We start from the raw sequence: 13,160 nt of genomic DNA on the forward strand, positions 1-13,160 counted from the left end.
CTCTATGGCGCTGTGTCCCCAGGAGGAAAACTGAGGGGTCCGGGGACCCAGCGAGGCACTCCTGCCTCACTCACCTCTCCTGTAGTGCCCCACCGGGCCCAGGGCGCCCGCCTGACCACAGGAGGCTGCACAGCCGGGCGGGAGTGGGGGTCGGGAGACCCCTGAGATGCGGGTGGACCAGGGAGGCCAAAAGCAGGTTGGGCGGGAGGTCTGCAGGGAGGACCACAGTCAGGACATGCCCACAGAGGGCATGCCCACAGGGGCCCCGGGGGGCTGTCACAGAGCCCCTGACCCGACAGTCCTTGGTGCTTTGGGAACCCGGGCGCCCAGAGAAGGCGGCTCTGCTACGGGGCGCCGCGCTGCCCCTTACTGCCTCCAGAAGCTGTGGTTTCCCAGGGACGCAACAGTGTGGACCGTCTCAGGAGCTCAGTAGTGGGGCCCCCCTTGTTGGCTGGTACCTGGCCATGGGGTACGTTCAGCCCATCCAAGGTCAGTGGGCCCTGGACGTCAAGCATCAGAATACAGGAAATATAAGCGTGGCCTATCCCCACGTCCACACCCCGGCCTCAGTTTCCCCATCTGTGGAGAGCAGAATTGGCCCGCGGCCGCGGTCCTCTGTCCAGCTTGGCACGGTCAGGTCCAGCGGGCTCCCAGGGGACAGCAAGGCAGCCAGGCACAGGCCCGGCCCTGCCTCCCGAGGCCCACGGGAGGGGCAGGCGCAGGGGCTGGCTCAGCCTCCAGGCCGAGTCTCCGGGAGGGAGGCTCTGAGGGGGATAATAGGTGGTTGTTTGCCCGGGGAAAGACAGGGGGTAATCGAGTCACACACACACTGCCAACGCCCCGGGGAACAATGGCAGCCTGGGGCGCTGACGCAGTGCTCCAGTGCTCCAGGACCTGCCGGCCGTGGCTGGTGATTAATGGTGAAGGTCACACTTCTGGAAATACCCGCGCTCCTCCCATAAACACAGCACATCCTGAACACGCCATCACACAGGGCTGGGAGACAAACCGCACGGCCCTGGGGGCAGGGCACCACATGGGGCGCGCGGCCCACCGAGACTCCCACCCCCGTCTCGCCACCGCGGCCCCCCAGGCCCCCGTGGTCACGTGCGTGAGCAGCCTGATGTGCGGATCCCCTCTGGCCCACAGCCAGAGTCAGGGTCAGGGCCGAGGACTGCGCGGGCTCCCTGGTGCCCTGCAGGAAGTATCAGGGTCGGCAGGGGCGGGGGAGGAGCGGGGTCTGGGAGAACCTCCCCGTGTCTGGCCAGACGGGACCCACGGTGGGTGCTGCCCCCCAGGAAGAAGAGTGGCTGACTGGCCATGCCTTCCAGGTCCCCGCCAGGCCCAGCACGCCCGGGGGCCCGGCCTGCAGAGCACACCCTCGCCGCCCCCTGCCCGTCCCACGTTCCGTCTTCGTGCCCTTCCGCCTAGCAGGGTCTCCCATCTTTATCCGGTGGGAAGGCACAGTTCAGAGAGCAGAGGGACCCATCCGGGGACACCGGCCACAGCCAGGGGGCTCGGGCTCCCCGCCCCGTCTCCTCCCACACAGACACAGCTGCCAGCAGGCAAGTACAGGGCCCGTCCTCTGCGCAGAGGGACCGTGGAGGACCAGGACCACCACCTGGCGGAGGCTCCCGGGAGTCCTCCTGACTCCGGAACCAGGGACAAGAAGAAGGCGCCAGACCCCACCATCTCCATGGGACGTGTGTTTATTGAGAGAAAACAGGCCAGCCCGGGAGGCCCCGGGCCGAAGCATCTTCCGGAAGGCAGAAGACAGACTCAGCTGGGCTCCGTCTTGCCAGGATGAGTGGGGTCCTGGTCCTCACTCTCTGGAGCAGGGCTGGATCTGGGGTTCCCGGCAGCCTCTAAAACCAGCTCTAGGGCCCCCTCGCCAGCCACTCGGCACACCTTCTCCCCTCTGGCCGCCAGGATTTCTTCAATATTCCTGAGAGAGAAGGAGGCGTCGTGACCCTCCCAGGGCCCCGACCCTGTACCTGGGCTCTTCAGCACCACCCAAGGGCAGCCCAGGAGCCGGGAGCGTGGGTCCCCACGCTGGTGTGGCCATGAGCCCCACACATGCTGACCTCCGGACTCTGCAGAGCCCCCAGAAGCAGCTTTTACCAACCCGCCCTCAAGCGGAACAGCCCAGGACCCCCAGCCAGGAGGCGCCTGCCCTGGGGGGTGCACACCACCTCACACACACCCCGAGTCTGGAGAGACCGACCAGCCTGCGTGGGCAGAGGACGCAAGTGAGGCACTAGGCCCCCGCCAGAGCTGACCCTCCACACCCCTCTGTGGGGACGAGGGAGCCCATGACAAAAGGGAATCAGCCCAGCGCGCCCCTCACTTCACAGTCCCGACCCGGACAGGCCAGCGGTGAGGGCCAGGGGAGGCTGGGCCCATCCCTGCCCAAGTCATACCTGGTCTCCCCGAAACTCAAACCCAAAGCCCCTCCTGTGCCAAGGAGGCTGGGGGCGCAGGCTCCCCGGGGCTCCCGACAGGAAGGGGGCCCGGCGGACGCCGCGGTGGGCCCCGAACCGGCAGGCCAGCGGGGCCTGTCCTCCCACCCTGCCCGCAGGGCCTCACCTCTTCCCATCCAGGTCTGAGAACCAGCCCAGGTTGTCGGCAATGACGTGGTGCTTCTGGCAGCCGGGGCAGGTCACAATGACCACGCCCCGGTGATAGGCCAGCTTGGAGATGCGCTTGGAGGACCGGCTCCCACACACCTGGGGACACCCGCAGCCCAGGTGACGCCATGTGCCTGGCCCCGCCCCTCAGGAAGACCCCGCCCCCTCTGAGGATCACTTCACCTCGGGGCCCGGCCTCCTCCGCCTCCTGAGACAGCGGCACCGAACCGGTGTGCTGGGCCCCGCCCCCGGGAACGGCTCCACCTCTCTCCTGGAAAGGCTCCGCCCCCGGGAACGGCTCCACCTCTCTCCTGGAAAGGCTCCGCCCCCGGGGACAGCTCCACCCCTCTCCCGGAAACGCCACGCCCCCCGGGACAGCTCCACCCCTCTCCCAGAAAGACCCCGCCCCCGGGGACGGCTCCACCCCTCCATACTGTCCTCGGGTCCCGGGGAGCCAGTTTCGCAGCCGTCGCACGCTCACCTTGCAAGTGTAGACAAGCTGGTAGTGCGCGGCCCCGGGCCCCGAGCTCAAACGCCGCCAGCCCCAGACCCCGACCCCGGCCTGCCTTCTCTCCGCAGCCTCCGGGCCGCCCCCGCGTCCCCACAACCCCCTCAGGCCGGGCCCCTGGGGCCACCTGCGGCTCAGTAGCGGCGGCACGCGGCTCAGCGCAGCCCGCAGCATTCCGCCCTCCGACGTCGGCTGCCCCGCCCCGCCCCGCCCCGCCCCCGCCTCCACGCGGCTGAAGCCGCGCTGCCGCCATCTTGGAAGCGGGCACGCGGCGTCAGCGGCCCTTTTCGGCTTCCGTCCGCCGAAGGGCAGGCCGCGCTGGGCGGCCCCCTGGAGGCGGGAGGTGCGCGCGCGGCTCGGGGTGTACGCGGGAGCGAGGCGGGCGGAGGACACGGAACCGGGACCCCGGTCGTTTATTCACGGAACTGCATGTGACAGTGCTGCCCGCCCAGAGAACGCCCCCGGCCCGGCGTGGTCCCCGCGCGCGGGCCTGGCTAGGAGCCCTCGGTGTCGGTGTTGTCGCTGCCCGTGGTGTTCTCCCAGTCCGCCTCCGCCGGCCGCGCGCCGGGCTGCATCTTCCGGAGCGCGCGCTTCCTGCGGGGCGAGCGCGTGTCCGCGGGGCCGGCCGCACCCCCGCCCCCCGGCCAGCACCCCCCCCCCGGGCCGCCCCCGCCCGCGCGGCGCACCTGCGGTAGTTCTCGAAGCTCTCCTTGAGGCGCCGCCGCTCCTTCTCGGGGGGCTCCCCGCCGCTCGGGCCCGCGTCCTGGGGGAGGAGCGGGGCTCAGGCCGCCGGAGCGTTGGGGGGGTCCCCGCCCCGCGGCCGCGCAGCCCGCGTCCGGAGGACCAAGCAGAGCCGGGACGCACGGCCGGCCGGAAGCCGCGTCGCGGGCCAGAGTCCTGGGGCCGCCGCGCCCCGGGGCCTCGAACACAGACAGGCTTCCGACGGCTGCCACGCCCGGCCCGCTGCCCTCTGCCCGCTGCCGCAACCGCCGACAAGGGGGCACTCGGCTCCCGGCTTGTGCAGCCCAGAGCCCGTGGGCGGAGACCCCTGGCATCACCCCCAGGCATCCAGCTTGAAGAGTTGGCCTTCCCAGCTCGGTCACACAGAGGCCCGTGCCAGCGGCGCCCCTGGGCAGCAGGGACCCCCGGGCAGCCTTACATTGGGGGTCAGGGAAAGCTGCTCCTCCTGCAGAGCCGCAAAGGGCTGCTGTGGGCTGTCCCCGTCGGCCGGGCCACCTGGAATGGAGGAGGAGGCCTGTGGGTCCTTCCCAGCTGTTGGGACCACACCTGGCCGCCTCCTCTCCCCAGAAGCTGCCAGCCAGTCCTGCACCATCTCCTGGGGCATCGCTTGAACCCCAAAAGGCCTCCCGTTGTTTACACAAGAGGACTGGAGCTCAGATGTCAGTGCTCACTCCGGACCCTCTAGGCAGGCAGAGGCTGCTGGAAGCCCACCAGGGCCCCACCATCGAGCTCTGCTCCCAGCAGTTGGGAGCACAACATTCCAAGCTGCCTGGTCCCTTCAAGATCTGCCAGGGCCTGGACAGGCTCAGGGCTCTCAGGACCGTCAGAGGAAGGTGCTAGATGGACTGGTTCTCCTATACTGGCCAGGATGGGAGCCTGGACATCCAGTCTCACGGACGTCACAGGGGGAGAGACCCCAATCCGGGTCTCTCCCGGGGCTGGTACTTTCCCTTCCTCGGCCTCTGACCCTCCAGCCCGCCCCAGCTCCTTCAAGGGGCCACACCAACCCTGGGCCGGGGCTCCCAGGGTCTCCGCCTACCACTCACTGCCTGCTGGGTCCTGCCCACCTGTCCCCATGTTGGGGCTCCATGGCCTGAAGTTCAGGTCTCTGGGCAGTGCTGGACTGCTCTGCTCCCTCACTTCTGCACTGGCTGTCCCTCTTTTGCCTCCCTTGGAGGCTGGTGGCAGGTCTGAGGCTGAGGAGGTCTGTCTGGCTTCCCACACCACCTCCCCACCTCCCCTCTGGCAGCCACCTTCAGAATGAGCCCCTGGACCCCTTGTCACCCTTTGTCACTCCCCAGGCCATCCCTCTGCCATCTCTGTGCCTGGCCCTGAGACGCTCCCTTCTCCCCTGTTTGCACCTCCCCCACTCGCTGGCAGACTCCCCCCAGGCCCCCCTCCCCGCCCCAGCCGAAGCTCAGGGAGAGCAGGGTGCCTCAGCGCTGCATTCCTGGGCCCAGAGTGGGCTCCGATGGAGGGACGTGTTCTCAACATCAGAATTGGGGTGCAGGCCCCCCACACCTGGCTCTTGTTTGCTTACTGGGGAGCCTGGGGGTCACTCGTCCCTCTAAGCCTCAATGTCCCCATCTGTAAAGCAGGCTTGTGAGGTCAGTGGGAGAGGGCTGCCCCCTGTCAGGACTGGTGCTGAGTAAGGTGACAAAGAGGCCTCGGCCAGACTCGTCCATGAGAAGCTGCCCCCCGCCTCACCTTTGTCTGAGAGCTGGATGGCCTCCAGGTCCAGGGGAAGCGAGAGCTACCAGGGAGAGAGATGGGCGTCCAGTTAGACCGCCACCCCCCGGGACCCACCGCGCGGTTTCTCAGCGACCTGGCAGGAAGGGCCTTCCTGCCCCAAGGACCCAAAGGCAGTCAGCCCACCCGGCTGGGGCCTGGGAGGAGAGCAACTGGCCCAGCTCCCGTAGGGGATGGTGGCCTAGAGCCCACCGAGGGTCACACGCACCTCCTGGGAGTTCCTGGGTGAGCTGTCCTCCAGGTCGGAGCTCTGTGGTCACAGAAGGAGTCGGTCAGCAGGCTGGGGGGAAACCCAGCCTCCCCCAGGGTTTGGGGTGGGGTGGGGCTTGGTGAGGGGGTCCCAGGCCAGCCCCTGTCTCAAGGGGGCCTCTCTCCAGGCCGTGGCCGGCGCTGGCACCCCAGAACACCCCTCCCTCCCCCTCCTGACCCCGAGAGTGGCCTGCCAGGTTCTGAGCTGTGCCCCCTCCAACCTCCTAGGAGGAGGACCCTGTACAGAGGACAGAGGGGGCTCGGGAAGGCCTGGGGCCTGCCCTGGGCCACCCGTGGTGCAGTAGCCAAGCCAGGCCTGGATCTGGGCTGCCTGGAGTCCCCTCCTTTGGGCTCTGGTGTCTCTGGGGACCCCCTTGCCCCTGAAGTCCAGTCCCCTGGGCTCTACTATGGCAGGGCTGCGGCTCTGAGCATGGGCAGAGCCCACGAAGGCCCCCAGCCCCCAGGAGGCCCACCAGGATGAGAGCGTCCAGCTGTTGCCGCCTGAGCCTGCCCTCCGCGGCCAGCAGCTGGCCCTCGCGCTGGAACAGCTGGAGCTGCAGGTCGTCCGCCTTCTCAGCCAGCTCCCGGACCTGCTTCCGCAGCGCATCCTTCTCCCGCAGGCTCCTTGAGTGCTGTGCGTGCAGCTCCTCCCGCGTGGCGATGGCCTACAGGGACCACGGCGCTGGGAGACCCCAGCCCCGAGCCCCCCTCCCCACCCCCCTCAGCCCAGTCTGGGCTTGAAGGCTCGCAGGAGTACGGGAAGCCGAGGGTGCCGGGAACTTGTGGGTAAATCTTCCAGCCCCAAACCCAGAAGAGCCCCCGCCCGCCCCCAGGCAGCCCAGGGGCACACCTCCCTCCCCCGCACTCATGCCCCTCGCATGGCTTTGCTGGCCTGCGGGGGACTAACTCGGTGGCTAGCAGGGCACGCCCCGTGCTTTACCGCCCGTCCCTCTGCACACACTGGCCGGACCACACCTGGGGACACAACTCTGACCCCCGCCGAGCGGCCAATGGGAGCCGGCCCGCCTCCCGGAGGCTAACTCATGTCCCATGGGGCCCTCGGCCTGAAACAGCCGGGACTGGAGGAATCACTGCGAATGCCTTCATTTCTGTCCCTGCTTCTGACTTAGGACCAGCCAGAGAGAATCCTAGCTGCTTACCGGGGCTGCCCGGCTCTAGCGTCCCTGGCTAGTGGCCTGCCTTTGGTGGCTACAGTGACCCCTCTCCTCTGCCTGCCCCCGAGGGAAGGTGGGAGCCCCGCTCCCCGGCCTGGTAGCGCTGCTTCCCGCTTCCCACCACCGCCTATGGCCTTAAGGCAGCTCCCGAGCCCCAAGCTCACTCTGCACACTCCAGCCCCCACGGGGTGGCTTTCTGACATGGGACTGCGGAGCCAGAGGTCCCTAGCACAGGCTGCTGGTCCCCTCCGGATGGTCACTGAAGCACCCACCATATCTGACCAGAAAGGACCCCACATGATGTGGCGGGAAGGTGGCGGAAAGCAGTGATGGGGACCCAGTCCAGACAGACTCCCGCCCCTGGTCCCCAGGAGCACAGCCAGCCCACGAAAGGGCCAACAGTGTTTGAAGTTTAAAAAAGCTATTTCTGGGGCACCTGGGCGGCTCTGTTGGGTGAGTGTCCCACTCTTGATTCCGGCTCAGGTCATGGTCTTGGGTGGCAAGATCGAACCCCACTCAGCCAGGAGTCTGCTTGGGAGTCTCTCTCCCTCGCCCCCCCAACCTACTCACACTCTCTCTAAAATCAGTAAATCTTTAAAAAAAAATTAAAAAAAAAAAACCTATTTGCCAAACAAGAAAGCTTCCCATTTTGTAAGACAAACCTGGACCTATACGTACTTTGGAAAGAATCTGGAGGTACGACCCGCCGGTGGGGTGGTTTTCCTGGCGGCGGGGGAAGGGGTCACCTTCCGGGGGTTCCCAGTTGTCCCCGAGCTCTCTGACAAGGGCCCTCCCCTGAAAGGGTGAAGGGTGAGGTACCCTGCCCCCGGGGTGGGAGGCGGCCTACCTGGTCCCTCTCACTGGCCACCTCCTCCATCTGCCGCAGCACGGCCTCGATGCGGTCCTTGTACATCTCGGAGTCTTTCCGGAGGGCCAGGCACTGCAGCTCGAACATCTCCTTCTCCTCCACGCACTGCGGGAGCGGGCAGCTAGCCCCCGCCCCGGCCCCACGCCCGCCCGTTCTGGCTCCCAGTCAGGCCCAGTTGGGGTAGGGGGAGGCCACAGGAGCCCCTGGGTCCCTGCCAGCCCTGAACTTCCAGATCAAAGCCGGGGCCTGGCCATCCTGGGGGAGTACGGGCCAGGAGTGGGGTGAGGAGTCCATGCCCCTGCACCTCCAGGAAGGGGTGAGGTCGGGGTGTGGATCCCAGGGGCTGCGTGGACACGGGGCAGCCCCTCAGCCCAGCCGGCCACATACCCGGGCATGCAGGGCCTCGCCCTGCCGCAGGGCCTTGCGCAGAGACAGGATGGTGTCGGCCTGCTCTTGGTGGTCCCGCAGCGCCTGCCTCCAGTCCCCCTCCAGCACCTGGACGTAGGGGCTGCTCTTGTCTGGCTTCCCTTCCTGGGGGTGGTGAACAGGACGGAGCGGCAGGAAGCAGCGAAGCGTGAGCGGGCCCTGCTCTGGGACCAGCGTCCTGCAGGGCTGTCCAGCTTCCCTGAGCACCGCCCCCACCCACCTGGGGCCCCCGGCTCCTGGCAGGGCCTGCCCCGCCGGCCACCCCCCACCTGCACGGCGGCCTCCAGCTCCTGCACGCGCGCCCGCAGCAGCGTCTTCTCCTGCTGCAGCTCCCACACCAGCTCCTGGCTGGGCCGCTGCTCCACGGCGTGCCGCAGCTTCAGCGTGTTCCTGCGCTCCGTCCGGCAGTCGTCCTCTGCCTTCACGAGGCAGTGCTTGAGCCGCTCCACCTGCGGGCAGACGCGTCAGCCGGCCCGCCTCGCCCCGGGGGCGCCCGGCCACCCTCTGGCCGGGGCGCGGGCACCTCGAGCTGCAGGTCGCGGCTGTGCGTGAGCGCGGCGCCCTTCTCCTCGCTCTGGCGGGCCAGGCGCAGGGCCAGGTCATAGTTCTCCTCCTTGCAGCGCCGGAGCTCGCGGGCGCCGGCCTCGCACTCCTCCCGCAGCCGCTGCGCGCGCTCCTGGTGCTTGCGGAGCAGCCCGTCCTTCAGCCGCAGCTCGGCCGCCAGCTCGTCCCGGGAGCCCAGCCGCTGCGTCAGCTCCTGCACCTTCCTCTGCAGCTTCAGCACCTCGCTCATCAGCAGCTGCGTCAGGCCCGACTCCCCCGATGCGTCTGCAACGGCTCGGCCGCGTCAGAGGCCCGCCCCGCCCTGCTGCGCCCCAGGCCTGAGGGCCGGCCGGGCCCCTCCAGGAGACAGGGGGCCCGGCCGAGGGGCCACCCCGAGGTGCTGGTGCTCCCCTTTGAGGATGCAAGCGGAGCCTCCCTGACCCACCCCACCCCCTGGCCCACCCCCAGCACGGGAGCCCTCAGGCCAGGCACACTCCTGCTTCTGTCGTGATCTTGATTGGGAGGCGAGAGGACATGCGTCTAGGCTGGGGAAAGCGTGGCTTTGCCCGTTGGTAGCGCCAGTAGACGCCCGTCCTTCTAGGAGCCGAGGCTTTGGTGGGGTCAGGCAGAGTGGTTCTGACCTATAAGTCAGTCTGTCCCCTCCAGTCCCCCCAGCAGGGGTCCTGCCTTTCCTCCAGCAGAGAGAGGAGCAGGACGGAGCCCTGCGCCCCTTACACTCGCTCTTGTCCCCGGTTTGTGTGTCAGGAGGCCAGCGCTGCCTGCGGGGGTCCCATGCCTCACCGATGATCATGGAGAAGACACGGGTAGGTTCCTTGCCCGTGACCTTCTTGTAGAGCTGTGGGTAGTAGAGCTCCAGGCTCTCGAGGAAGGCTACGTAGCCCTTGTGGCCAGTCCGCTGCAGGATGTCCAGGAGCACACCTGAAACCCACAGGGCCTGGCTGGGCCGTGGCCGTCCTGCCCGCCCGCCCTGGGCTCTCCCCTGGGGCCTCTGCTGTGCCCAGAAGCGCCACCGCTCCCCACAGGCAGGACCAGGTGCGGGTGCTGGGGGTGCCCGCTGCTGTGCCCAGCGCTCCCGGCTGAGGCAGCACTGACCCACTTTCCGCTTGCGGATGACCAGGTTGGGGTCACTGAGCACCTGCTCCTCGTCGTCGGGGCTCAGCACCTTGCACTGGCGCAGGTAGGGCGTGATGCGCGAGGGGTCGATGATGGAGATGAGCTTCACGCGGAAGCTCTCCAGGGCGCCCCAGCACTGGTCCTCGTTCTCATAGTCTGACATGGCGATGGTCACGGCTGCAGTCAGCGGGAGAGCTGCTGGGAGGGACAGCTGCATGCTGGGCCCTGGCCTCATCCGCCCCGGCCCTCCCTGCTCTGTGCTGGTGCCGAGATCTGGGCCCTGCTGCCACTCCCCCGGCGCCCAGGTTCTCTCTGTCCCCGAGACGTTCTGATGATGGTGGGGGAAGACATGGAGGGCTCCAGGGACGGGTGGTGTCTGAGAACACCGCATGCCCCGCACCGTGGCCCTGCTCTGGGCTCTGCACTCCCTATCCCGAAAGTGTGGGGCTGCTGGGCCACTGCCTCCTACCCACTGGCTGGGCCTGCCCAGGCTGAGGCCACGAGCCTGAGGCAGTGACTCGCCCGCCTGTGCCTGCGTGCCAGGCAGGGCTGTGGGGGACTTCCTCCTTCCTGGACGTGGCACCCACTCAGAGCCTAGCCCCACTACCTCCTCTCCTTCCGGCGGCCGCAGGCGGCTGGTGGTGCAACCACGGACCGCCCACGGAACAGCCAGGCCTGCCGTCCCGGGAGGGGCCGCTGCATCGCCCACGACCAGCCCCAGTTGCTGCTCTGGTGCCCTCTGTGGGCTCTCAGGTCCCGGGTGCCAGACACCTCGGGGGTCCTCTCCCTCTCCCACTCAGGCACCATCGTGCCGGCTCGCCAAGGGGGCCATCTGTGTTGGGGGGACCATCCACTGTGGCTCCCTTCCACCAGCGGGAGTGGGAACCACTGTCTGGAGGCCTGGGCCAAGCCAGAAGCCGGCTCCTGGTGGCGGGACCAGAGCTGCTGACCCGCCACCTCAGAGAGCCCTCAGCTGGCGTGGGAACGTGGTTTCCAGCCAGAGGAGCTAGACAGCACTCCCCAAGCTCCAGGGGGCAGCCGGAGGGGTCTTCGCAGGAGTCTGACTTCCCGCAGCCCTCAGTCACCCCATCCAGCCAGAGGCGGATGGCCAGCAACTCAGCGGATGGCCCTTGGGCATTCAGCCTGCACCCTGCCTTTGCTGCAGCTGACCCCCTGCAGCTGAGTGCACAGAGATGAATGAGCAGGTACCACGTGGCGGTGAAGGCAGACGAGGCAGAAGAGTTGAGGTCACTTGTTGCCCTTCTGGGGTTTGTGCCCCAGGAGCCCTGAGCAGAGGGACAGGCGTCTTCCTGGACACCTTCAGAAAGAGCAGCAGCCCTGCCTACCTCAAGGTCCTGGAGGGGCCCCTGCGCGGTGGGATGTGGGTCAGCCTGGGCCACCCTCGTCCGATGAGCGGGAGGAGGTGCTGCCGGCCAGCCGGCAGAGCCTGGGAGGAGAACCGTGCCTTCCTGACGGTGCTGGGGAGCTCCACGGAGCCTGGCAGGTCCTCCCCGAGGGAGCCGCTCCTGGGGCCTGCCTTCTGATTCGCCTGCCTGGCAGGGCCCGGGAGGCGGGGCGGAGGGAAGTGGAAGTCTTGCTTAGAGGCCTGGAGGCCCAGCCCTGGCGCCCACTAAGTGGAAGTGTGAGCAAAGACCCTCCCTGGAGCCAGAGGAGACCAGTGCACCGTCCAGTCTGCTCTGGCCTGGACGCCGCCTTCCAGAGGCTTCTCCAGCAGGGACTGGCTGGGAACCAGCAGTGCGGGCAACCTGCGAGAGGAGGGTGGGAGTCCCAGCTCCGGGCGCTCCGCCGGGGCCCACGCGTGCAGCCGCCCACCGCGGGGACTTGATCCTAGGAGGGCAGCGTCCAGAGGGCACACAGCTGGAAAGGCCGCTGCGGCCGGCAGGCCAGGGACCTGGCCACGCTTGTCCCATGTGGTCTCCAGCCTGCACCACAGCCAGCACAGCACAAGCCCGTTTCTTCCAGGAAGCGTCTCCCCTCAGCCAGCTCTCTGCAGCAGGTTCCTGGGAGCCTGACGCCACACAAACTGCTTTCATAAGCGCTGTTCCCCAGCCGGCAGAGGTCGGGCCTACCATCAGGGGAGAAGGCCCCCAGCCCTGCTCAAGCCGGGGAAAGCCCCAGGCCAATGCGTCGCCGGCGGGAGACGCTGGCTGCCAGGTGGAGGCAACAGCTAGGGAGAGGCCGGGCAGGCAGAGAAGGTCCAGACCAGGGCTCCGGGCTCCACCGCCCAGACAGTGCACCTCACCGCACCAGCTCCCTGCCATCCTCCGTCCCTGGGCCTCCGGCGCGTCGGAGTCTGGCGGGCGCGGGCAGCCGACGCCCACCCCCCACCCCCGCGGGTCTCCGGGAGGACAGAGGCTGACATCACGCTTCCAGGACCAGCTGGTTCTGGGCCCTTGATGGAACTGCGACCACCAGTGTCCCTGTCACAGTGGGTGTTTGTAAAAACTCAACGATGGAAACGTCATGTTATCAGGAACTGGAAATCCGTAACAAAACGCTAACTGGAAAACCCCTAAACATTTGAAAATTACACAGAAACCTCTAAATAACCACGCGTCCAAAGACGCCCGCAGGAAAAGGAGACACGAGCTGAAACAGTGCCAGGTGCGAACTGGAAAGCGAAAGCGCGTTCCCAAGGCTGCGTGGTGGGGGGGCACCCCCGCAGGTGGAGGACGGGGTGCCCGGGGGAGGGTGGCGCGAGGAACGCAGGAACAAAGCCTCTAGAACCAAGCGCCCTGAAAGGCTGCACACCAAGACCAGAGCGGAGCGTCCCTCAGCCGTGGCGGGGCCGGAGTTTGGGCTCCTGCCAAGCAGCAGCCACACGGGAGGCGGGCTGGCCTGGGGCCGCTGCGGGCTCTGTGGGCAGCCAGGCTGTCGCTGCTTCCAGGCACCCACCTCGGTGGGCAGTGTGGTCCAGAAGGCAGTGCGGTGGGTCCGCTGTAGGCCCCGCGGCCGCACCAAGACCAGCGGCCACCTGGGAGCTCGTGGCAGGTCCCTCGGTCCAAGGCACAAGAGCGTCTCGTGGAAAGCCCCCCCCCCCCAACACTGAGGCCTGGGGTTCAAGGGGCTCCTCAGACTCAGGGCCCAGCCAGCCAGCTCCAGACATGGCCGGAGGAGAC

The 13,160-nt window shown here is 67.9% G+C and overlaps 2 protein-coding genes across 3 annotated transcripts; both read right to left on the reverse strand.

Annotated features, from left to right (window-relative positions):
• Positions 1–1,693: 1,693 nt before the first annotated feature.
• On the reverse strand, positions 1,694–3,434 carry DNLZ (DNL-type zinc finger). The gene is made up of 3 exons (XM_032308141.1): positions 3,109–3,434; positions 2,587–2,726; positions 1,694–1,945 (listed from the first exon to the last, which is right to left on the reverse strand). Exons 1-3 carry the CDS (start codon positions 3,307–3,309, stop codon positions 1,780–1,782), a joined length of 507 nt encoding a protein of 168 aa, XP_032164032.1. The 5' UTR covers positions 3,310–3,434; the 3' UTR covers positions 1,694–1,779.
• An 87-nt stretch (positions 3,435–3,521) lies between these two features.
• Positions 3,522–13,124, reverse strand: CARD9 (caspase recruitment domain family member 9). 2 transcript variants are annotated; one of them, XM_032308132.1, is made up of 13 exons: positions 11,367–13,124; positions 10,000–10,197; positions 9,688–9,825; positions 8,867–9,171; positions 8,613–8,792; positions 8,305–8,448; positions 7,897–8,022; positions 6,348–6,539; positions 5,834–5,875; positions 5,584–5,629; positions 4,295–4,371; positions 3,822–3,898; positions 3,522–3,729 (listed from the first exon to the last, which is right to left on the reverse strand). In XM_032308132.1, exons 2-13 carry the CDS (start codon positions 10,181–10,183, stop codon positions 3,630–3,632), a joined length of 1,611 nt encoding a protein of 536 aa, XP_032164023.1. In that variant the 5' UTR covers positions 10,184–10,197; positions 11,367–13,124; the 3' UTR covers positions 3,522–3,629. The 2 variants fall into 2 exon arrangements, with proteins under 2 accessions (XP_032164023.1, XP_032164024.1); XM_032308133.1 differs by having other exon boundaries at positions 10,000–10,215.
• Between the last annotated feature and the right edge of the window lie 36 nt (positions 13,125–13,160).

The sequence above is a fragment of the Mustela erminea genome, chromosome 12 (assembly GCF_009829155.1).
Source record: "Mustela erminea isolate mMusErm1 chromosome 12, mMusErm1.Pri, whole genome shotgun sequence".
In the NCBI taxonomy this organism is placed as follows: Eukaryota; Metazoa; Chordata; class Mammalia; order Carnivora; family Mustelidae; genus Mustela; species Mustela erminea.

Coding starts and splice junctions, on each gene's coding strand:
- DNLZ (XM_032308141.1), bottom strand. CDS start 3,309: ATGCTGCGGGCTGCGCTGAGCCGCGTGCCGCCGCTACTGAGCCGCAGG. Junction 2,727..3,108: donor AGCTTGTCTACACTTGCAAG/GTGAGCGTGCGA, acceptor GGGTGTCCCCAG/GTGTGTGGGAGCCGGTCCTC. Junction 1,946..2,586: donor TCAGACCTGGATGGGAAGAG/GTGAGGCCCTGC, acceptor CTTCTCTCTCAG/GAATATTGAAGAAATCCTGG.
- CARD9 (XM_032308132.1), bottom strand. CDS start 10,183: ATGTCAGACTATGAGAACGAGGACCAGTGCTGGGGCGCCCTGGAGAGC. Junction 8,449..8,612: donor AGCTGGAGGCCGCCGTGCAG/GTGGGGGGTGGC, acceptor CACCACCCCCAG/GAAGGGAAGCCAGACAAGAG. Junction 3,899..4,294: donor AGCTTTCCCTGACCCCCAAT/GTAAGGCTGCCC, acceptor CTCCTCCCCCAG/GACGCGGGCCCGAGCGGCGG.